This window comes from Tursiops truncatus, chromosome 15 (genome assembly GCF_011762595.2).
Source record: "Tursiops truncatus isolate mTurTru1 chromosome 15, mTurTru1.mat.Y, whole genome shotgun sequence".
Taxonomy (NCBI): Eukaryota; Metazoa; Chordata; class Mammalia; order Artiodactyla; family Delphinidae; genus Tursiops; species Tursiops truncatus.
In genome coordinates, this window is record NC_047048.1 from 58,842,937 (window position 1) to 58,867,562 (window position 24,626).

At 53.7% G+C, this 24,626-nt stretch overlaps 1 protein-coding gene and 1 long non-coding RNA gene across 3 annotated transcripts in view; one reads left to right on the forward strand and one right to left on the reverse strand.

Moving 5' to 3' along the window:
• Positions 1 to 3,100: 3,100 nt before the first annotated feature.
• On the reverse strand, positions 3,101 to 11,570 carry LOC117308157 (uncharacterized). 2 transcript variants are annotated; one of them, XR_004522106.2, is made up of 3 exons: positions 10,723 to 11,570; positions 8,747 to 8,936; positions 3,101 to 8,637 (listed from the first exon to the last, which is right to left on the reverse strand). It is a non-coding gene; the product is annotated as an uncharacterized lncRNA (long non-coding RNA). The 2 variants fall into 2 exon arrangements; XR_012326258.1 differs by lacking the exon at positions 10,723 to 11,570 and having other exon boundaries at positions 8,747 to 10,036.
• ANGPT4 (angiopoietin 4) overlaps positions 4,189 to 24,626 on the forward strand; it is a 47,305-nt gene continuing 26,867 nt past the window's right edge. Inside the window, exons 1-2 of the mRNA XM_004317680.4 lie at positions 4,189 to 4,670; positions 24,016 to 24,171. Coding sequence (XP_004317728.1) covers positions 4,362 to 4,670; positions 24,016 to 24,171 — 465 coding nt within the window. The 5' untranslated portion in view covers positions 4,189 to 4,361. The remainder of the gene's footprint in view (positions 4,671 to 24,015; positions 24,172 to 24,626) is intronic.

Consider the following 24,626-nt stretch of genomic DNA (forward strand, 5'->3'; position numbering starts at 1 on the left):
GACAGTGGGGGGAATGATGACATCATCGCACTGCCATTTATTGAGCCAGACTGTATGTGCCAGACTCTGTGTTAAGCCTTTACAGGGATAAGCTTTTTAATCCTTTTAACAGCCCTACCAGGTAATTGCCAGTATCAACCCCATTTGACAGAAGAGAAAACTGAGGTACAAACAGGTTAAGCAAATTGGCCTAGACCATACATTTGGGAGATGGGAAAGCCAGAATTCCAACCCAGACAGGCTGGCCCCAGTATGCCCAGAACAGTGAAGAGGGGCAGAAGGGAGAAATATTTAAAGGATCATGTTGGCAGAACAGGTCTGATTGGATGGCAGGTGGGGTTAGGGGGGTGGTGGGGCCTTGTGTCTCCCTGGCAGGACCGGCTACATAATTTGAGGGGCCCAGTGCAGAATGAAAGGGCTGGACCCTTTGTTCAGAACTTATTAAGAATCTAAAGATGGTGACAGCAGGGCATTAAACCAAGTGTGGGACCCTTCTAAGCGTGGGGCCCTGTATGACTACAGAGGTCACACACCCATGAAGCTGGCCGGCCCTGCTTCCAGGTTTCTGGTCCAGGTGCCTGGTCAAGGTGGGGCAATTCCCAGGGATGGAATAATCCAGAAGAAGTTCATTTGGAGTGGAGTAGGGGAGGAGAAAATGAGGAGTTCCGTTTGAGACCTACGAGGTCACGTCCAGAAGGCGAATGGGATATACAGTATGGGTCTGGTGCTCAGAAGGGAATTCGGGGCCAGGAGTCCACAGCACAGAGCACGCTGGTTACCAAAGACCCTTCAGGTCCAAAGTTCAGTGTTGCCTCTAGGCTCCCTGAGCTCGCTAACCGACCCCAGATGGCATCTTTCCCGTTTCCTCTCTGGGTCTAGGCACCAGCTCCCCCTGCCTGCTGCCCCCTGGGCACTTGCTGCTTCTCGTGGGACTGGCTGGTTCCCATTTCCCAGAATGCCAAGAGGCCACTTTGTAAAACCTCCGTCTCCTGGCTAGACCTATGCCCAGACTACCTCCGACACTGGTCCTGAGGCCCTGTGTTCAAAGATTCTCAGCGGCCTGACAGTTTGTAAACTTTCCCTAGAGCTCTCCTCTGAGAGATCTCAGGAGACCTGGTGGAGCCTGTTTACGCCCTCCGCCCTCCGACTGAGGAGGAGGTAGCTTCGGCCCCAAATGGTGATCTGCCCGAGGCCTCCCAGCGTTGTGCCAGCTGGGACTTGCCCTGGTGCCACAGCCCCATGGCAGCTCCACGGCATCCCACCTCCTGCCCCTCATCAGTCCGACAGAGAGAACCTGGCTCAAGCATTCATTCACTCACTCATTCATTCATTCATCTGACAGATATTTATTTACTGAAAACATACTGTATATCAAATGCTGGGAACAGAGGGAGATAACTAATTACACAAGTAATTAACCTCTGAGCACCTTGAGGAGGGTTAAGATAAAGGGGTAGGGCTCCAAGAGGGGCGGGTCTGGTTTGAACAGGGCTGAGGGGGCCGTGTAATCATGTGTCAGTTCTCCGGCCTGTAGCATTTCCCAAAGGCGGCTACACTAACGCACTTCCCATCCTGCAAGCTCCTCTTGTGACGATGACACTCCTCCATCAAGGGATGGTGTCTACATTCCTGCCTTGAACCTGGGCAGACCCCATCCAATAGCAGAAGGCAGAGCTTCCTCTGAATGCCTTGCGCGGCTAGGTCATAAAAGGCGATGTAACTTCCACCTGGCTCTCTGAGGACATGTGCCTTTGTAGCCACCATCTGATTTCAACTTCATGAGAGAATGGAACAGACTGTCCAGCTGAGCTGCTCCTGAATTCCTGACTCACAGAAACCCTGAGAGATACTACATGGTTATTTTTGTTTTAAACCACTAAGTGTTGGGGTCATTTTCTGGCAGCCACAGTAACTGGAACACTGATGAAAGGTGGGGGTGAGGGCATGTGGACAGCAGTGTTCTGGACAGAGAAAGCAGCATATGCAAAGGTCCTGAGGTGAGAAGGAGGTGCTACAATGAAGGTGCAGAGGTTGGCAGGGCCATCTCCCAGGCTTTCCAGAGCTGTTCTTTTGATTCTACCTGCATTTCTGCTGTGAACAGACAATCCTATTTGCTCTTCTGTGCAGAGAGGCGTTCTGTGTTAGTGCAATTATGGGGCCCATGTCTATTTAATTAAGCCCTAGGGGGTGGTAGAAATTAACATTCATTCTTTCTTTCAATCAATAGGATTAAATGCATTGCCTGTGCCAGGAGCTTCCCTTGTCATATTGGTGCCCACGAGGAGGTGTTAATGCTCCCTCCAGTGCACAGATGAAGAGGCTGAGGCCGAGGGGCAGGCGTCCTCACACACTGCCTTGACAGGTACGTGGGAGGAAGTGGGATGGGCTCTGGGGCCAGCATGGCTGTTGAGCCTGCCCACCTTTGCCACTTCCGGGTCAAGCCCCTCCAGGCTATGTGACTTTGGACAATTCACTTTCCTTCTCTGGGTTTCAGTTTTCTCCTCTGTAAAATGGGGACGATAATAATGCTGGCCTTACTGAGATTATCTCGAGGCTCAACCTACACAGTCTTAACGCTAGCTGCCCTTACTCTGGGCTCATCTGCGCCCAGCACTGTGATAAACTCGTGACTTAACATTAACATTCTTCTTTCTTGCAAGGGCAGAGGTGGTGTGACTCCCTTTACAGTGGAGACAATGGAGGCAGAGGTGGGCAAGCAGGGCTCCGTGAATGCTGGTGGCTGATGACCAGCTGCCTTTCCTTTTCCTGCCAAAGCCTCACACACCTGGTTTCATGTTCTCAGTCCCCCGGATGAGCCCCTACTTTGCTGCTGTCCCAAGCAGCCTGCCCACTTCAAAACGCCGTCAGGATTTGGGAAGACAAAGGGAAAAAAACAATACCAAACAGCCGGATAAGCCCCCACTCTGGGAAAACAAGCAGAGAAAGCCAGAAGGCAGCCCACACAGGAAGGGCCCAACCAACTCCTGGGCACCTTCTGTCCAGCAACCAGGTCCCCCAAGGACAAATCCTTGCTCCTGTGGTGTTTACATTCCAGCAGGGTGGGGGAGGGGAGGTACATAATAACTGTGACACTGATGACAACAACAACCAAAAACATTTATTTAGCGCTCACCTTGTGCCAGCATTGCTGTAACTCAATTTTCACACCCTGTGAAGTGCATGGTATTATTTCTCTCTGTTCACCAAGAGGAAATGGAAGCACAGAGAGGTCAAGCGACTTGCCTGAAGTCACACAGCAGATAGGTGGTGGAGCCAGGATTTGAATCAGTAAACAAGTTAACAAGTAAATCAAAAATTCCTCAGTCCCCACGGGCAGAACTCATATACATTCCTCATGCAAGAGATGGGGTTTACCCAGCTTACACACCAGGGTATGGAAGCCGAGAGAGGTGAAGTTGCCCACCCAAGGTCTCAGGGCCAGTAGTTGGGGCAAGAGGATTTAGAGCCAGCTGCCGCTAACTCGGGCACTGCTGCACCCCAAGCTCTTCTCCCCAAAATCTACTGCCCCAAGACAGGACAATCTCTCATTACTGTCACAGCAACGGAGCCAGGGCCACCTGAAGGCCCAATGTCCCTCCAGGCCCTGAGGGAGAAAGGAGGATGGGAGCCGCTCCGGCTGGGGCACCCACTTCCCTGGCTTTGCAAGGATGTTCTCTGTCTCTAGAAACAGATTGAACTGGCTGCCTCCTCCCCAGCCTCACCCATCTGCCCCCCTCCCCTTTGCTCCCTGTAAGGTCACTTCACTGTGTTCGGAGGCTAACTGGGAATCAAAGGGGGGAAGGTGGAGCAGGGAGAGAAGGGGAAGGCGTTGGGGGCTGAAATTTGAGATCCCAGCCTCCCTGTGGGGGGAGGTTGGAGAGAGAGACACAGAGAGACAGAGACAGGAAGAGAGAATTCAGTTGCCTTTGGTTTTCCAAAGCGGGCAGCTTGGGGGTTTGTGTGTGCGTTGTTTTCTTTCCTCCGCTCAGGCAGGGAGGCCAGGCCTCCCCTGGATAATCCAAGGACTCAGGGGCGAGGCAGGCAAGCCAGTGCAGGGACACGGCAGTGTGCGGACAAGAGTGAGGAGGCAGGAAGGGAAAGGGGGAAGAAGAGAGGTGAGGGGGTGTCTGGGGCGGGAGCCTGAGGCGGTGGGAGGAAGCAGAGCAGCTGTGGTATTTGGAGCAAGTATAAATAGCCGCCTGGACGGAGCTTGGCCAAACAGGGCTTTGCAGCTGCAGCGGCTGTGCAGGCGGGACTGGCCACTGTTGGCCACGGTGGGTGCAAACTGGGCAGGGAGACAGGCGGTGGACAGGCACGGCCCCTGGGCTCTGACCTGACACCCCTCGCCATCACATCTCTGGATGCCTTCTCGGCCAGCCATGCTGCTGAGTGGCCTCCTCCTCATTGTGGCCACCACGACTGTGGCCCAGCGGAGGGGGCAGGAGGCCGGCGGGCGCCGCCGGGCACACCGAGTCCAGCATGGCCAGTGCAGCTACACCTTCGTGCTGCCCGAGCCTGAGCCCTGCCCGCCGGAGCCCGAGGCCTTCGGGGGCTCCAACAGCCTCCAGAGGGACTCCCCGGCAGCCGCACTGAACCTAGGGGACTGGCCGACCCAGCGGGTACGACAGCTGGAAAAAATGCTAGAGAACAACACACAGTGGCTGCAGAAGGTAAGGGTTGGGCCTGCAGGAGGGTGGTGCGCAGCGAGCAGCAGGTGAAACATCTACCCCAGAGGCCTGCCCTGGACACAGATGGCCAGGCTGATAGGTCCTTTGTCTCCGAATTGTACGGGTTGGGATGATGAGGCCCAGAAAGAGAGGAGCCTGAGGCCACACAGCAAGACTGGGCGGAGTCAGAGCTGGGAAACCTGACTCCCTAACTGCCGTTCATTCATTCATCCGATTAAGGGCCAGGTCCATCCTAGGCGCTGGGGATACAACAGTAAACAGAACCGTACATCCCTGTCTGGACTAGTGGAAGAAAGAGGCAATAAAGAGATGAACGATAAATATCTATTCTGTCAGATGGTGAAGCAAAATGAAAAAGGGAAAAAGGCGAGGAATGACCAGAGGTGACTATTTGAGGTCAGATAATCTGAGAGGACTTCTCGGAGGAGGTGACGTTTGAGCCCAGAGAACAAGCAAAGTGATGAGGCAACCCAGGAAGGTATCTGGTGGGAGGGCATTCCTGGCAAAGGGATCAGTAAGTACAAAGGCTGTGTGGTGGGAATGTAGCTGGGTTACCTGGGGAACAGCAGGGTGGCCAGTGTGGCTGGAGCAGAAAGGAGGAGGACAGAGGGGTGAGGGACAAAATCTGAGAGCTGAGGGGAGGGCAGACCATGTTGGGCCTTGGAGTCCACTGGGAAGGATTTTGACTCTTTCTCTGAGCATCACGGGAGCCATTGCAGGGTTTTGAGCAGGTGAGAAACACCTGATTTAGTTTTAACAGAATAGACTGTAGGAGAAGATTCAATGCTGGGAGCCCAAAGAAGAGACCACTGCAGCCACCAGGCAAGAAGTGATGGAGGTGTGGAGCAGAACAGAGCTGGGGGAGGGGGTGTGGCCGTCAGGTTCTAGTATATTCTGAAGAGGGTGCGAATGGGCTCTGCTGATGAATTGAATATGGCGTGGCAGAGATCAAGGAGTTGAGAACTCCACTGCCATTTTGGCCCAAGGCCAGGGCCACTCTAGGGTCTCCTGTCCTCATACTTTCAGCAGACACTCTGAGCACCTGCCATGTGCCAGGCCCTAGGCAAGACACTGAAGTACAGAGGTGAACGAGGCAGGTTTGGCCCTGGGTGGGGTGGGGGCAGAAAAGGCATCCTGTGGTGTCCAAGATGGGGAGCAGTCCCTCCTTACCCATGGTTTCCAAATTTTTCAGATCATTTGCCCGATCAGCAAACAACGCTTCGCTCCCCCAGTACACGCATATTTATTTAGAATTTATGCACGTGCACCCATATTAATATAATATGTACAGGGTATGAGACAAATGAAAATGGAACTTTAAGAAGATAAGATATGGGGCTTCCCTGGTAGCGCAGTGGTTGAGAGTCCACCTGCCGATGCAGGGGACGCGGGTTCGTGCCCCGGTCCGGGAGGATCCCACATGCCGCAGAGCGGCTGGGCCCGTGGGCCATGGCCGCTGAGCCTGCGCGTCCGGAGCCTGTGCTCCGCAACGGGAGAGGCCACAACAGTGAGAGGCCCGCGTACCGCAAAAAAAAAAAAAAAAAAGAGAAGAAGATAAGATATGACATCATGTAAACTGAAGTTCTGGTGGTTTCCTCCTGTCTTCCAAAGGATTGCCTTCTGCATACCCTGGGTTGGTCCATCCCCCAGGTGGAGAGGTTGCTCTATATGTATCTAGTCAAGCTGATTTGTGCACACACTCGAATACACACTTAACCTCTTGTTTCATTCCTGCCCTGGCCATCTATCTCCCTCGCCCCCCACTCACCATCTTCCCATAGTCCCTGCCTTTTTGCCCTCCACCCCTCCTGCCCTGCAGCACTTCCAGCTGCCACCATCCCACCCCTGGACTCCCCTTCAAGGGAGCTCTTGGCCTCATACACCAGAGCCCAACCCAGGGGGCTCCATGCTGCCTTGAAATCTGTGTGTGTCTCTTCAGGCAGCTGTTTCCAGTCCCATAAGGGTCGTGCCAAACCTCACCTCCTCCTCAGGCCTCCATCTTCACCCTCTGTCCATCATCTCACCAGACCATGGACCTCCTACTTCAAAGAGAAATGGGGCCTGCCCCACACTTGCAGATTCACCCATGCACCCACCAGTCCCCAGGGCCTTTCTCTGGCTCAGAGGGAAGTGTTCCTCCATGAGCCAAGGCAACTCTTCCCTACCTGCGGGTTCCATCCCTTGCAGCCCCTTAACCTCCTCAAACCAACCATGCCCTCCTGTGTCTCTAACAACACCTCCCTCTCTGCTGTTCCTTCCCCTCAGTCTTTAATTGCATCCAAGTATCTCCTATGTTAAAAAAGAAAGAGAAAGCAGAGAATGAGGAGGAAGGAGAACAAACCCCTTCTCCAACCCCCACACCCTCTGACGTCTGGCCTGTCTCTCAGAAATCCACAAGCTCTGCCTCCACTTCCTCCTCCACTCTCTCCTTTCCCTAAGCAGCCTCCCACTTCCCACTTCCCACTTCCCACTTCCAATGGCCACAGCTCAGTCTTCATCTTACTTGACTTCTTGGCAAATTTAATATTGCTGACCAATATCATCCTTCTAGAAACAGTCTCCATCAACCAGTCCTCAGCTGCTACTCCGACTACTTTCCCTACCTGCACCCAGGACCAGCCACCTCCATCTCCTACCTGTATGGTCGTCATGGCCGCTGCCCTGGGCTCCATTTCCACCCTGACCCCCATAGTTCATTCTGCACTCAGCAGACAGAGGGGTCCCGTTAAAACCTAAGCTAGATCCTCTCCTCAAAACCCTCCTGGGACTCCCATTCTCTTTAGTTATTCTCTTATTGAACAAAAATCCTTACAGCCTGGAACACCCCTCACCCAGACACTTCTGTGGCTCACTCCTGACCCACCTCAGGTCTAGTGCTTAAATGTCACCTCCTCAGAAAGGCCCTGCCTGTCCACCCCATTTAAAATAGCCACAATCCTTCTGCCACTCTCTATCCCTTTACTCAGCTTTGGTTTTCTCCCTTAACACCTACCACCACCTGTTCTTAAAAGCATTCCTTTTGGTCTGTGAGCCCCAAGAAGGGAGGAGCCATGTCTGTTTTGTTCACTACTGGGTTCCCAGGGCCTAGAACAGTGCCTGGCACATAGTAGGTGCTCAATTCATGTCTGTTGAATGGATGAATGCGTGGACGCACAAGCATCCTCCAATCTCTCCGGCCACTCCTGCTCCTTTCCCCACCCTGAGATGTTGGTGTTTCCTAGGACACAGTCTCCATTCTTTGTTTCCTCTCACACTTCGTGGCACAACCCACAGGGCTGCCCCTGTCACTTCCAGCAGCACCGTCTCCAACCTGCCCCCCAGTGACACCAAACCAACATCTGATGGGCTCCTGATCTCCTCTCCGAGGGCTCACAGTATCTCAACTCCAAAGCTGCCTGAAACTCAGCTCTTCCCTCCCCTGCCCACCTGTCCTGTTGAAGACATTACCACCCAGCCAGTAGGTCATCTATGGCCCTGGGGAGTCCTTCACCCCCAACTCACCCCCAGGCAGCAGGTCCCAACCATCCTGTTGCCTCAGTTTCTCAGGCCATCCTCCTGTCTTCCTGGCCACTGCCCTGGCTCAGGCCTTGTCACCTCTCCTGTGAACACTTCTCTCACCTCCCACCTGCTTTTTCTCCCCCAGGTCTCACCTTCTCATCCATCTTTGACTCCCCTGGGTGTCTAGTGCTTGGATAACATTGGCTGAGCCAAATGATGGATTTAAACCAATGGTTTTCAGGTTAGGAGGTCCCTCGCCTCTTTATCTGGCAGTGGAGTGTCCTCTCCAGGTATCTGTCCACGTAGCCTGATAATCCCAGGCAGGGGTCCCCATGGAGCACCATGGGGCTAAAGAGTACAGACGTGGGAATCAGGTGGACCTGAGTTCCCATCCCGGCCCCAGCACTTACTTGCCACGTGGCGGTTGATAAGCAAGGCTCAGTTTTCCCTTCTGCAAAGTGGAGAGAAGAGCAGTATGTTAAGGGGTGGCTGGGAGGACCAGTGAGACCACTCACAGCCTGCTGCCCGGCTACAACATATGAAGACGTGGGGTAGCTCACCTGGGCAGGGATACAGCAGCGCAGTAGGCTTTTACTCCACTCAACATCATCTCTGTTTGGAGCTCTGCACCACTGGGTGGGGGAAGCTCAATCCTTGTCAAGTCAGTCCAAGGGTGGCAGGTAACCTTGGGGCAGGGAGTGTCACTTGTCCATGCTGGTATTCTCGGGGGTCCCCAATCCTGCCTGGTCTCTGTTGGGGTCCAAGCAGAGGTTTGTTGTGCCATCTCCTGGGTACCCTTGGGTTGAGTGCCCCCTTCATGCCCTTTGGTCTTTGGGTTACTGCCAGGTCACCCTGTGCCGGTGGAGCCTGCCACAAGGTCAGACCCATTGGCAGTCGCTTTCCTCTGGATCCTGCCACCTCCTGGGCAGCAGCATAGCCTGGAATGTGAGAGCCCCAGATCTGGAGCCCAGCTTCTGGGATTCGAGACCCATTCTGCCCCTTTCTGACTGTGTGACTTGAGGCAAGTTGCTTCACCTCTCTGAGCCTGTTTCTTCACCTATAAAATGTGGTGACAACACTATCTACCTTTATGAATATTTGATGAGATGATGCGTATGAAGTCCTTTGCCCGGCACCAGGCGCACAGTAAATTCTCAATCAGTGTTGGCTGTTTCTATTAGGAGTTCTCCCTGGAGAGAAACACAAATCCTGCAATTCTCGAGTTCTTCCTCTCCCAGATGAGACATGTGGCCCCCGGCTCAGAGACACAAGGCCCCTGAACAGTCATCTCTCTCCCTCTGGTCACGGGTGCTTGCTACCTTCTGTGACCATGACCTGCCTCTGGCTCTTCTCTTGTGTATTCTCTTGGTCTGGGCTTATCTCACAGTATTTGAAATTTGAGGGCCTCTTTTTGGCTCCTGCTGTAATCTCCCAGAAGAGAAAAAAAATGAGTTTCAAAATATTCTCATCACCATCGCCATCAGGGATGACCAGGGATGACTGGGGAGGACTGGCCTCCCAGACTGAGCTCTCAGCAAGATTCGTTCAGCTGGGACGGCACAGGGAAGAGCCTCCCTGTTGCAAGCTCGCCATAGCCAATACCTGCTCAGCCCATGCCCCCAACCCCTCTCCCTGTTCCCAGTATACAGGCGAGCAAACTGAGGCCAGAGAGGGGAAGGAGCTTGCCAGAATGGCACAGCAGCGAGACCCAAAGTCCAGCTTCCTTCTCCAGCTCTGCAGGGTGTCAACGAGGTGGGGGAAGCCCGACCTGAGACAATGGGGTGCTCCCTTCTGCCTCAGAATTCCCCAATCCCCAATACCTACTCTCTTCTTTCAGCACTCTGCTGTGGTGTCCTCCTGCCTATGCTCAAGGTGCATGGGGGTGCCCCACCCCCGCTCCCTCTCCCCCATCCTCACTCCCCTCCAGGCACCCCTCCCCTCCCCTTCCTTCTCTTAGTCTCCTCTTCCTCTTCCCTCCTCCTGGAACCGCTGCCCAATGACTCACGTCTGGAGCCGGCTATCAGCTCAGCGGGATGCACGTTGGCTCTGCTCCACCACTTCATCTGGGTGAAGAGCTGCAGCAGGAATGCTGGGGGGACGGGGTGGGTGGGACAGAGCCAGCTGGAGAGCAGGCTTCCCTCGCTGGGCCGTGCGCATACCAGTGGTTAGCGCCTGGCTCCTGGGTCCACCTCAGATTAGCTCTGGGAGCCTCAGCCGCAAGATGGAGAGTGAAAGGTCCTACTCCTGACATTTGATGTAGGGTCGAGAGAGGCAGCGTCCAGAAAGCATCTACCCATAGCAGGTGCTCGATAAAGCCCCACTCTTGTCCTGTCATGGCCTCAGCGCCCCAGGCCTCCCAGCCAGGAAGTCCCTCTCCCGTGCCCCCCAAGGAGATCCTTTCCTTCACATGAGGAGCGTGAGGAAACGCAAGTCCCCAGGCTCCCGTCCTACCCCCAGCACCTGAGGGTAGCAAAGCTTCTGCTGAGAGCGGGGCAGACTCTGAACCCGGAAACCGTGGAGCCCTCCACTTTCTTACCTGTACCGAGAACCGCTGGCCCTCTCTGCCGATCTCTCTGTGTCTCTCTGCCGATCTCTCTGTGTGTCTCTGCCTCTCTCTGTCTCTGTGTCTGTCTGCCTCTTGTCCTAGGGCTCTCACGGTGGCCTGACTCGCTTTCTCTAACTCCGTGGGTGCCTCTGTCACTCTTATTCTCTCTCCTGTCTGGCTGGCGTCTACCTGAGTCTCTCCCAGTCTCTTGCTCTGGTCTCCCCTCACCCCTAGGCCATCCATCCCTCCTGCCTCTACCTCCCCGGTGTCCACATGCTCTGTCCACACTGGAGGACCCAGGACACACCGGCCCGATGGCTAGCACCCCACCCCTCAGCCAGGCTCAGCTGGGGCCTCTTTCTCTTCTCCTTCTGCACCCAAAGCCAAGCAGGGAAGGGTCAGAGGCTGGGCAGGAGCCCCCCAGCCTCTGCTGTTCGCTCCAGGTCCCTGACGTCAAACCTCAGAATAACTCGGTCCCTCGGCCCAGCGGTCGCGAGGCCTTGCCTGGCTGAACGAGGATCGAAAGTGCATCCAGCGGGAGCTCAGCGTGGGGTCCTGGCCCAGCCCAAGATCCTCCCAAACTGGCCGGGGCTCCCGGCTGCCCTGGCCTCCCCAGGCTGCCCGTAAATTCTTGGCATTTTCAGCCTTCGGTTATCCAAACAAGAAATGAATCTTGGTTGCCGAACAAAATGTCTTGAGGTTTGATTTCCTAACCTCACCGCTGGCTCCTCTAAAGTGTTGGGGGCTGGGAAGGGGGTGGGGAGAACAGCATCTACTTCTTGGAAGAATGGGGTTATTGTTCCAAGGAGGGAACCTAGAAATGGATTGCACAGATGCCCTGGGCGTAGGGATGAGCAGGGAGCAGAGGCAGTGTAGCCCCTCATGCAGGATTCCCCAGAGGAGCAGGCCATCCCATACGGGCAGCTCCTGGCTCTCTCCTCCCGGGCCCCAGAGCTTGGCCTGGCTGGGATACACACAGACCCCTTCCCCTTCACTCCTTGGGCAGGAAATGTGAGAAAACAGGCCCCAGGTCTGCCCCTCAGCCTGAAGCTCTGCCCACACTCTGGCCTCTGAGCATTTGCTTAACCCCAGAGTCAGCTCTGAAATGTCTGGAATGGAGCCTGAGTCAGGGGTCATGTCCCAGGGGGGCCACCGACCAGCTGTGGGCCCTGGGGAAGCCACCTGCATCAAGTAGTTCCTCTGCAAAGTGGAATTTAAAATCCTGCCTCCCAGCGAGAGGGTAAGATAAGGAAATAGAACAGGAGTTATGGCCAGCATTTACGGAACACTTCCTGTGCGCCAGACACTGTCCTATGTGTCTTGTGGGAATTATTGCACTGAATTCTCACAATGAGCCTAAGATTGTTTGCCCATTAACAGATGAGGAAACTGAGGCACCAGGAGGTGAGGTGACTTGCCCAAGGTCACAAGACCAGGAAGGGTGAGGTCAGGTTCACACTCAGGCTGTCTGATGCCAGAAACCACGCTCTCAACACAATAAACAAGACATGTCCATTGTGACCTGGTCCCTGGGTACCCAACTGGGGCCTGGGGAACAGAGAGGCCCTTGGCCATCAGAGGGAAAACTCACAGGTGCTAGATTTTCCCCTTCTCCCGGGAGGCCCTCAGCCAAAGAGAACTTCTCTAGGGCTCTTTTGCCAGAGTAAATTCAGCGAGCACCTCAGTCATCAGGGGCAGCCCTTGAAAGCTGAGGGAACCCTGAACTTCCGTCTAGGCCTCGTCACTGTCACAACCTCCATCCTTGGCCCAGGGCCCGGGGTAAATCCCACAGAGACTGAGCGTGGGCCCTGGGGCTCCACTGACTCCATTTGAATCACATCTCTACTGTTTGCTGGGCGTGTGTTCTCAATCACTTTGCCAGTCTGTGCCTCAGCTTTCTTGTCTGTGAAACAAGGACACTAGTAGAAGCCACTTTGCGGGTTGTCGTGGAGATTAAATGAATTAATATACGTGCAGGGCTGAAGACAGCGCCCGGCATAGAGTCAGAGCCCAGGGAAGCCAGCTGTGGAAAACAAGCTTGGGATGCTCGGCACAGGAGGGCAATCCTTCTTGGCGTCAGCACAGGAGCCCAACCAACTTCCCTGTGTCCCGCCTCGTGTGACCTTGGGAAAGTCCCTTTTTCTCCTCCCTGGGCCTCAGTTTCCTCGTCTGCCAAGTGGGGAGCATGAAAACAAGTACCTCAGGTGAGGACAAAATGAAGTAAAGCATGCAGAGGTCTGGTGGTGTCTGCAAGTGAGGAGATGACTGAAAGCAAAACGGCTTCCTTTGGACAGAGGAACAGAGCCTCAGAAGCTCATGCTGGCGGAGGCTTGTGGCCCTTTACTCCCGACTCCGGTCCAACACTCGTTGGTCTACCAAGTAGGGCTGAAGGATGGAAGGTGACTCCCAAGCAGCTGAGGGGAACCCCCATATGAAAGTTCTGCAGAGACTGTAAATGGGTCCCCCAGGCGCAGAGATGAGCTAGGGAGAGGCTGTAAATACAGCGGCCGGGGTCACGCTGACCTAGGGTCCAGCTCCAGCTCTACCTCTTGCCAGCAGCCTAGTTGTTTTTCTCAGCTTTTGACGAATTTTCAGTGTGCAAAAATTGGGAAATATGGAAGTGTGCGAAGACGCAGAGGGAAAAAAATCCCCCAATCCCCTGACCACCTCCTGGTTAGTTTCCTTGCTGTTCATTCTATGCATTTGAAATTTTTACTGAAATGCTTTAGATGTATGAAAAGGTAGAGAGAAAAATCAGATGAAATTTCTTGTCCCCACAACCCAGCTTAAGAAACAAAACCTTACCAACCTAGCTAAGCCCCTCGCCCTCTCCTGCCTCCTCCCCCCACCAGAGATGGCTACTGCGAATTCTGTGTTGATGACCTCCTACTCCAGGTCCCTCCCTAACCGATGTATATTTGTTTCCCGTATAAGTGGTCACACTGTCTATCTCTTTCTACAATTTGCTTTTGTTCACTCGACCTTGTATCTGTGAGATTTATAGCTCTGCAAGTGTGGGAAAAGCCTGAGTCACAGTTTTTCCATCTGTAAACTGGGGACAATGGTGAGCACATGCCTGAGTTTGCTGTGAGGCCCAAATAACTAGTGCATGCGGAGGTGTGGGAGCATGCCTGGCGCTGCATCTGCCTGCAGGGAAGAGGGAGATGCTGTTATTGCTTCTTCTCTCTTCCGGGGTGAATGTGTTGCTGTGGCGACTCCACAAACAGGACTGTCTCTGTGCCAGGCACTATTATACGTGTTTTACAAACATTGGCTCATTGAACCTCATGATACCCTAAAAGGTGAGGACTGTTATGATCCCCATTTATCGTGGGGAAACTGAGGCCCAGAGAGTTCATACATCTAGGAAGTGAGGGAGGTAGGCTTGAACCCAGGCAAGCTGGCTCCAGACCTCACACTCTTAATCACTACACTGACTGCCTCTCCATGCCACCCAGTTTACAGATGAGTACACTGACCCTGGGTGGAGGAATGACTCAACTACATTCACCCCAGGGTCATTGGCAGGGACAATCTTGTGGTGACAGGACACACAGCATGTCAGAAACCTTATGAAAAATCCATGCGTCCTTACAGTTATGAAGCTCTGAGATTATGTGCAGAAATACAGGCCTGCACACGTGCACACATGCACCGTTCTGAACTCAGTTTGCCAGGTAGAGTGTTCATTCCTCCATGCACTTCATCTTCCCCTCCATTGATGCTTACTGCAAGCTTACACGCTAGGCACTGTGCAGGTGATGAGGATTCAGCAGTAAGCAAGGAAGACTTGGTCTTTCCCCTCTGGGAGCAGAGGAAGAGACACTAACCTAGTAATTTCTCATGTGTAATGATAAACCATGATACATGCTGTGAGGGACGGGCTCACCTGTTCTAGGAGTGGATAATAGGGGGCCCAACCTTGATGGAGGGATGGCTCCAGGAGGAAGGACAGAGCTGAGATCTAAAGAGTGGATGAGCAGTTCCTAGGCAAGGAAGAGAAGGGAAAAACATTCCAAGCACAGGGAATGGCAAGTGCAAAGCCCCTGCGGTGGAATGGAGCAAAAGGATTTTGAAGGAGTGAAAAATGTTTGGTGTGGCTGTAACCCAGAGAGTCAGCAGAGTGTGGCCAAGATGAGACCAGCGTGTTCATCAGGGCCCAGACCCAACCTCCCTGGGCCTGACCCTGCTCTCGAGGCTTTCGGGTGCTGGGAACTGATGTGGCCACTTTCTGTCCTGCCCCCAGTGATGGGCAGTGGCAATGGACATCTGGACCTGCTCCTCCCCTCTTTGCCTGACCCTGGTCCTATCCCTGTCACCCTGTCTTCAATATCAGCCTTGCCCACCAGAGATGGGGGATGGGGGGATGGGTGAGGGAAAGAGCTTAGCCATTGGATTCAAATCCTCACTTACCAGCTGTGGGTAATGCTTGGCCTCTCTGGGCCTCAGTTTACTCATTTGTCAAGGGTGGAGCAATCTCTCCTTTCCTCCAGGCTGCTGGGGATCAGAGTTATACACCAGAGTTGCGCAGGCAGGAAACCCTGTTGCTGCATGGGGAGAGACCCCAGCAAGGCCTCCTTCCATCTAGAACACACCTGACTCCATTCCCCCAGATGGAGCTGGGGCTGGGAGGGGAGCTGGGGTTACTGTCACATGATCACTTCAGTCAAGCCAGCTTTGAAGCGCAGCCTGGGAGAGTTACTCCCAGACAGCCTGGATTTGCCCTTGATGAGCTGTCTGTCCTTGGACAAGTTGCTTAACTTCTATGTGCCTCATCTGTAAAATGGGTTGATAGTATCTCCTACCACAGAGGGTGGGATTTAATATACATAGAGGTTAGAACAGTGTCCAGCACATAACAAGCACTAAGTAGACACTTGCCAAGCAAAATGGACACACCACCCCACTCTGTGTAAGGGCTGCTGCACAGGTGGCAGGGAGGTGAGTGACTGCAAGAAATGTGCCTCTTCACTTCCTCTTGATCAAACTCCCAATTCCTACACTTGGGAGAATAAGGAAGCCTCATCCACTGGGCCTCATTGTAGACAATCCTTCCAAGATCAAGGTTTAGATACAGACAACCACAAAGGGATAGCTGAACCTGAGGCCAGAGCCCTGGCAGCTCCTTCCCAGCTTATGAGAGGCACCCACATCCAGGTGGCAGAGGCACCCACACCAGCCCCTCTGCAAGGAGGAATCAATGAGCCCCATTTTCTGATGAGGCCACTGAGGCTCAGAGAAGCTCCCTCACTGGCTCAGAAAGCGAACACCAAAGCTGTGACTGGACCAGCGCCTGACTCTCAGCGCCATGCACCAGGCCCACACTGGACTCAGCGCTCCAGCTGGAAGGTTGACGGAGCCGGGCCTGTGCCGGGAATCGCAGCTTGAGCTGAGAGTTGAAAAGCGCATTCCTCCTCAACAGCCCGCTGGTCCCTGACACTCTCCACTCCTGGCTCCCTGCCCACTAACTCTGCTTACTCTGAGCCCTGACCCAGAAGAAAAGCAACAGAATCTCCTGCAGGGAGGAAAAGAGCCTAGGAAGTCTGGGCCTGGCGACTCAGGAAAAACAAGACAACCCCCTCTGCCTTGAGCCAAGGGGTCAGGGCCTGTGTGGGCCCCGAGGGGACGGGAGGGGCTGGAGCCAGGCAGAGGAGGAGTGGCCAACCTTGGCCGTCAGGCTCACAGCCACAAAGTTACTTCCATTGGGAAAATGAGGAAACTGAAGCCTGGGGATGGCAGGGCAGGATGTGATGGGCCAGGCAAAGGGGGCAGGGCCGGCGAGAAAGAGGGGCTAACATCTGTGACCTCTGCGAAAGCAGTGCAGTAGTTCCGGTCATCTATTGTGGCATAATGCATCACCCTAAGATGTTCAGCAAGTTAGAGTAACCACAAACACTTATTATCTCTCACAGTTTCTGAGAGTCAGGAATCGGGAGCCCCTTACCAAGGTAGTTCCGACGCGGGTTTTTTTCCATGTAGTTACACTCGGATGTCAGCCGGGGCTGTGGTCATCTGAAGGCTTGACTAAGGCTGGAGGATCAGCCCCTAAGGTGGCCCCAGCACAGGGCCGGGAGGGTGGTACTAGCTGCTGGTGGGAGCCCTCTGTTCCTCTCCAGATGGGTCCCTCCTCAGGGCCGCTTGAGGGTCCTCAGGACATGGGGGCCAGCTTCCCCCCGAGCAAGAGATTCAAGAGGGGGCAAAGCAGAAGCCACAATGTGACGATGTCACCACGGGCTCACCATCAACATCTCTCCAGGGTCCTGTTGGTCACACTGGCCAGTCTGACTACACTGGGGCATGAGTACTGGGAGGGTGATTGGGGCTGCCATGAAGTCTGGCTGCTACAAGCAGCCCACTGGAGTGGTGAAGGCTGTGGTCTCAGGAGCCCGAAGGCCTGGGTCCCAAGCCAGCCTCTGCCACTCCCAAGCTGTGAGACTTGGGGGACGGGCTCATCTTCTCTGTGCTTCTTTTCCTCATCTGTGAAATGGGAGCGATGAGACCAAGGACTAAACGGGCTAAGTAAAGCCCTTGGGGCCACACCTGGAACCCCTCCTCAAGCAGGAACCAGCCTGCCCTGGTTACCGCTCTCTCCCCAGTGCCCCGCAAGAGTCCTGGCACTTCTGAATGAGTGTGTTGAACAGACGAATGGGCCCCGAGACTGTGTCAGGATTCTGGAACATTTCCCCTGCAGATACCACAAGCTGGCTCCCTCCCTTGCCGTGGGCCTCCCTCAGCTCCTGCCCCCCTGCCCTCCAGTCTCTGTGCGGCATTTCTTCCCCTTTTCTTCCTGTCCTTGAACCAGTGGTCTCCCCACACTCTGGCCCTCTGGCCATACCTCTCACGGGGCTCCATGGGCAGCTGGGGCTGGGTTAGGACGTCCAAACTTATTTCTAGCAGCCAAACGATGATTCAGTGGAAATCCGGTGCTCCTTACATAGAATGGACCTATTTGTTCTTTTTAGCAAATAGTTTCTGAGCACCTCTTATGTGCCTGGCACTGTTAGAGGCACAGAGGGCGTGGCCATGAACAGGGCAACCCTGCGCTCCTGGGGCCGATATTCCTGTGGGGGGAAGAGACAAATAGGAGATGACTGCAGTGATTTCAGATGCGTGACATGCTGTGAAGAAACCACAGTCATGGCAGGTGGAGTAGGGCTGGGGTGCAGTTACCTTTGATGGGGTGGCCAGGGAACGCTGCTCAGAGGAGGTGACACTTATGGGCAGACCTGAAAGTCAGAAGGGAGCTGACAGGAGAAGCTCTGGGAGCTCCTGAGATAGGGGCGTGTGGATGTGTGTTGGAGGATTGGAGTAGGTAACACCCTGGCTCAGGGCCCCTCCTCCAGACGCAGTGTGGGAACCACAGACACAGCCTCTGCCCAGGGCAGTTTGTCCACATCACTAGTGTACACACCCTTAAACTCGGCAGTTCTGGTTTAAGGGATTTATCCCCAAGCAGCCTTGCAAGAGAGTTAATGACAAGTGGACAGGATGTTCCCAGCAGCCCTGGTGTGATGGCAAAAGCCTGGAAATAACCTACAGCCCAGCTGTAAGCAAACAGTGGGAGGCTGTTAAAACAGCAAGGCGAGTCTCCCTGGATGAATCTAGAACAATCTCCAAATTATATTAAGAAAAAAGACGCAGGGTGCAGCATGGTGAGCTGACATTTTTATAGACTAAAAGCAGGGGGATATAAGCATACTTACTGCTGGTACATGCTTAGAGTTTCTCTGAGAGGAAACCTGGAAGCCCCTTCAGTGGCCTGTGAGTAGGGGAAACAGGGCAGGGCTTATATTACCCATTAGAAAATTTTAAATTAAAATTACAAAAATTTGCGTTTAAATTGAAACACATACACAAAACCGTCAAAGCTCTGACCTTCCAGATGTCCATATGTCTGGCTAGACAGGGCAGTAGCTCCTGTGTGTAACTTCCTGCAAGTTCCTTTCCTGATTGGGGCCTCAGTTTCCCTGTATGTGAAATGGGGCTGGGCTGACTGGGCCCTGCATGTCCTCCAGGCTTGCCAGGTCTCTGCTCCTGTATCCCTCCCTGCCTGGGGCCCAGTGCCTGAGGGACCCCTGCTGAAGCCCTTTCTCCTTCCTTAGGCTCTAATCTCTGCCCTTCCTCCCCTGGGGCCAAGGTTCAGCCTGTCCTGCTTCACCCTAATTCCCATCCCAAGATGGGATGCTCAAGAAATAATTTCCGAGTGAATACATGAATGAAACTCAGAGGGCGAGGGATCAGCTTGAGGAAACATTTATTATTATAACACATTTTTATGTGGGACATTTTATAGAACCTTGTGTGGCTAGGTGTGTTTTATATTGAGATATAGTCTCATATGTGGATACGGTGAAATTCACTCTTTTAATGTACAGTTCTATGAATTTTGACACATGTATATAGTCGTGTAACCACCATCACATGCTATAGAATATTGCCAGCACCCCAAAAATTTCCCCTGTGTCCCTTTGCTGTGAATCCCTACCCCCGGGCCCCAGCCCCTGACAACAACTAATTCTGACTTTTCCAGAAAGTCATATAACTAGAATCCTACAGCATGTAGCCTTTTGAGTCTGGCTTTTCTCGTGCAGCATAATTGGAGATGCCTCCGTGCTGTCGCATGCGTCAGTAATTCATTCCTTTTTATTGCTGAGCAGAGTTCATTGCATGAATGGAGCACAGCTGTTTACGCATTGACTAGCTGAAGTCTTGTTCATTTAGATAATGCAGGAGCAAAGCTGGCTTGAGCAGATCCCCTTGGCCACTGAGGCTGCTCGTGCCTACATGCTCGTCCCTAGTGTGTCCGAGGTAGCCTCCTTCCTCCCCCAGCCCCTGCCTGTCAAAACTCCTCTCCTTTCCTTCAAGGCCCTTTTCAAATGCCCCCTCCCCAACGAGGAGCAGGGTTTACTGTCCCCGTGTCAGAGGTTGGTAAAGTGAGGCTCAGAGAAAGGTAGCCCTCACCTGCTAGAGGCCCACAGCTAGAGCGTAGCAGAGCCAGAAGTCAAACCCAGGGCCAAGGGGAGAGGGAGTAGCTCAAGGGCCAAAGATCAGCCTCTCTGCAGGCCAGAGGGGTGGTGGGAGTTCAGAGCCCCATTCCCCCATCTCAGCCCTGAGAGTTTACCAGCATGAGGGTGGCAGAGAATGGGGAGGTCCAGTCCTGCGTGGGGGGGGGGGGCGGCGGCGTGGCAGATCCCACCAGGGCCTGTTTCTCCATGGGGGTCCTTCCTCCACCCTTCCAGCTGGTGCCTGAGCCCAGGCTGGGCCCAGCGCCCACCACACAAGCTGACATCAGTCACCAGAGCTGCGGGCTGGCTGAACGGTGCCCAGATCACCCATCCTAGGGCCCATGAGCATGCGTGGCAAATTGGGTGATGGGCCCCAGCTGTGGGTGGCCTTCGCCCCACCCAGCCATTGGCAGCCACAGGACAAGTGGGGGACTAATAAGAGTGCTTAAGGAGATCCCATCGCTTGAGAGGATCCCAAGCTACCCTGCTCTGCAGACCTGAGGAGTCTTGGAACACAGCCCACCAGCTGGTGACCTTCGGCAATTCTTCTGGGTCTCAGTTTGACCATCTGCAAATGAGACTCTTGGGGGAGAGGCTTGAGAAGGTCTCATGGAAGGAATAAACTTGCTGTTTGTGTGGAGCAGGAGCTCAGGGCCTGGGAGTCTATATTTTAAACCAGGCTTGTGACACATGGGATAGTCTGAGAGCAGCCTCAGTATAGCTCTGCTTACCCTTGTGCACATGAATGCACGCTGGGCCACAGGTTAGAATCCCCAGAGTATTGATAGAGGCACGGCGGGGAGGCTGACCTGTGGGTATGCTGGCAGCCTGGCCCAAGGTGCAGGGAAGCGAACAGATTGGCAACTCACATTAGGATCATAGTGACCAGAACTTGCTAGTGGATTGAGTGCAGTGGGTGACAGAAAGAGTCAAGGATGGAGTCTGGGTTTGGGGCTTAAGTACTGAGTGAGGCCATTTACTGTGATGGGAAAGAGGGAGGAGAATGGGGTGGACAGGCAGGGACGGGGTGCTGTGGGAGCTGGGGAATCAAGGGCTATATGTTGGATGCTTCTGCCTGAGATGCCTTTGGAAGCCCGGGTGGTGATGGCAAGCTGGTGGGACATTCAGGGGAGAAATCCGGGTGGGATGCAGACCGCGCAGTCAGCACGTAGGGGGATGTGGAAATCCTAGGACTCACTGGAGTGGCGGGACCCTGATGCCTCTGGGGTCTTGGGCACTTTGCCATCTGGTCCTGGGGGGAGTTTATGGACCCTTTTTCAGACTACTACTCTTTTGTTTTGTTTTGTTTTTTGCGGCACGCGGGCCTCTCACCGCTGGGGTCTCTCTCGCCGTGGAGCACAGGCTCCGGACGCGCAGGCTCAGCGGCCATGGCTCACGGGCCCAGCCGCTCCGCGGCATGTGGGATCTTCCCGGACCGGGGCACGAACCCGTGTCCCCTGCATCGGCAGGCGGACTCCCAACCACTGCGCCACCAGGGAAGCCCCAGAATATTACTTTTAAACGCATAAAATAAAAGCCTAAGAACACCCAGTGATAATGCGATTATAATCAAAACATTAAAAATTAAATCTGTGCCATAGTTGTCACATTATCCAGTGGTGGGTTTGAGAATGTCTGTCCTTCTGAAGTGATGATCAATATCATATTTTAAGATAATGTAACATCGGTGCTGTGATGTGAAAATATTTGTGATTTCTATTGGTAATGAAGTTGTACAATCAACTAACAGTGCTATGATTTGGGGCCTATGCTCATAATTGAAGGAAATACCAAATTTTAATTACAGGTTAGTGAACAGAAATGTAATTTTTCTCTCATCCAAGTTCATGGACCCCCTAAATTCTCTTCACAGGCCCTGTGGTCCCCCATTAAGCACCCTTGATGTAGGGAGAGAACGTAAACACCCTTGACGAGGGCCCAGGATGGGGCTCATGAGAGCTCCCTAAGAAGCCTGAAAAAGGAGGACTCAGAGAGGGGGTGATGGGAGGGGAGGGCAAAGGACGGAGGAGGGGAGAAGGAAAACTCAAGGAGCGTACATCTGGGAAATACTTCCAGAAAAAGGGAGCGGCCATATGGGTTGACTGCTGCTGAGGTGGAGAGTAAGCTGAGGGCACAGAAGTGTCCCCTGACCCTCGCTTGTCAAGGAGGGTTATAACAAGGTGCGTTAAAGAGTGAAGGGGCTCCTGGGACTGGGGATAGGTCGGCGGGTGCACAGGATTCAACAATACGGATTGTATTTTTTTCTTGAGTGTGGTAAATACACACATTTTAATGTACTATTCTTTACGCTTTTGTGTGTGTGCGTGAAGTACACCATAATAATATTATTAATTTTTTTTAAAGGTGGGGACTTCCTGGTGGTCCAGTGGTTAAGACTCCATGCTTCCACTGCAGGGGGCAAGGGTGATCCCTGGTTGGGGAACAAAGATCCCGCATGCCACAGCCCCAAAATTAATTTAGTTATTTATTTATTAAAAATAAAAAAATGAAAAGGTGAGCGTGGGAATGGAGGTGAAAATGGAGACAAGTTGTTCAAGAAGTGTTGTTGTTTGGGGGAGCAGAGAAACTGGAGACACAGATAGAGGGGGCTGTGGAGGCAAGGATTTTTTTTTCTTTAATTTTTAGCTGGGAGCCCTTGGAGCACATGTGTGTGCTGGGGGAGGTGGGGCGCTCATGGTGCAGAGGAGGAAAGAAGGGGCCAAAGGGACAAAGGCTTGAGAAGCTCGGATGTACTTGTCTCCCTGGTCCTCAAGTCCCCTCGGTGACCTCTGCACCACGGGTTCTCACACTTAAGCGAGCATCAGCTGGCTGGACCTCTCCACAGAGTTTCTGATTCAGTAGGTCTGGTTCAGTAGGTCTAGGTCTAGGGGCCTAGAAACTTGCATTTCTCACAAGCTCACTGGCGACGCTGCCACAAGGACTACAAGTTTAGAACCACTGCTCTAATCAACACCACTTGCGCCCCCTTCAGGATTTAACATTGCACTACAATGGACCATGCCCCTTCTAAAGCACTCAAGGGAGGAAGGTGTGGGAGCAGACACTTGAGATGGAAGAGACTAAGGAAGAAGCAGCTGGAACCTGACCCCCAGCCAAGGTCACTGCCTCTCTCTTGGAAGCACCAGTCTTCCCAGGGACCCTGGGAGCTGCCCTTTTGGACCTCCTGGAAGACTGACAGGAGAAGGGAAGGAGCCAGGGCTGAGGGATAGAGACTGTGGCAAGAGGCCAGCCAGTGTGCCAAATGGAGAGGGAGTGGAGGAGGGGCACTCTGCCTTCAGGCACTGAGCCCTGAGAACATGCTGTTCACCTTTGCAATTTGATCCTGGTCTCACACCACACCAGTTTTCTCCTGCTCTTGGGAAAGAGAGCTGCCCTGTCAAAGAAATGAACATTAGCTTGTCAGATCCCAAAACATCTGAGCTGGGAGAACCCTTGGAGACTGGCCAGTTCAGCTCCATTTCACAGATGGAGGGGGCCAGAAAATAGAAAGTCCGGCTTGGTTGATGGACCTGCAAACTCTTGTACGGGGAAAGATGCATCCCCACTTCCTGCTACTGACTCAGCCCTAGGAAGCTGGGTAACGGGCATGACACTGGGCGCTATGCTCTGACCCTTGCTGCTTCCCCTTTTCATCGACTCATTGAACACATTTTTTTTGAGCACCCACTGTAAGCTAAGCATTGTGCTAGATATGGAGATAAAGCAAGTCAAAGCCCCTTGCTTCATGGCACTGACATTCCAAGGGTAAATTTTAAAAGGCAATAAACAGATAAATATGTAATACGAAGTCAGGGAGTGATAAGTGGTAGGAAGAGACCTGAAATGACATGAGGGAGTGAGCCTTGTAGATGGTGTGTGAGTGGGGAGGATCCACACAGAGGGAACAGCATGTGCAAAGGCCCTGAGGTGGTTGTGTGCTTGCTCTGTTGGAAGGGTGTTACAGAGGCCAGTGTGTCTGGAGCTGAGTGAGGGAGAGAAGGCAAGGAGAGGAAATCAGAGTGGTAGCAGGAGGCCAGGTCATGAAAGAACCTGCAGTCAGAGAGGATTTTGGCTTTCCCTCTGAGTGAGACAGGAACCCTGGGAGGGTTTTGAGCAGAGGAGAAATGTGATTTGACTTAGGTTTAACAGGATCCCTCTGGCTGCTGAGTGGAGGATGCCCCTGGTTGCTCTATGTCCTTCCATGGGGATATAGGGAAGGGACAGGAGCCTTCCCCCAGGTCCTACCCATGACCCCAGCCCACCGTCTGTCTCCCCACAGCTAGAAAGGTACATCCAGATGAACCTGAGGCTGGAGCTGGCGCAGGCCCAGCAGCACATGGTCCAGAACCAGACAGCCACCATGCTGGAGCTGGGCACCAGCCTCCTGAACCAGACCACCGCCCAGACCCGCAAGCTGACCGACGTGGAGGCTCAGGTACCGGAGGGTGAGGGGGCAGCACTGGGGGGCCTGTGGCAGGCCAGGCTGGCTCACAGCCCCAGTCATCTTGCCCTGACCCCTGTCCCTGGGTGAGGTCAGGGCCTCCTCTGACCCTGTAGCCTCCTGGGCTCCTCCCTGATGACCCCGTTACAAAATGTTCTCCCACCAGGCCATGAGCCCAGGGTAGGGAGAGGGGGGAGGGTAGACACTGGGTTGGGCTCTTCTGCCTCTGTGACTCCAGTGTCCGGGTCCGTGCTGGGCACTGGGATGAGGGGATGCCGCAGCACACACCCCCCAGAGGACTCACAGTGCTCCAGGGGAAGGTGGATAATAAACAGTTCATTAGAACTCAGGGGGCCAGTGACTCTGAAAGAGGAGGCCACAGGGAGCAGCGGAGAGGGAAGGAGAGGACAGGAGTATAAATGAGAGGGTAAGTGAATGGCTGAAAAGAC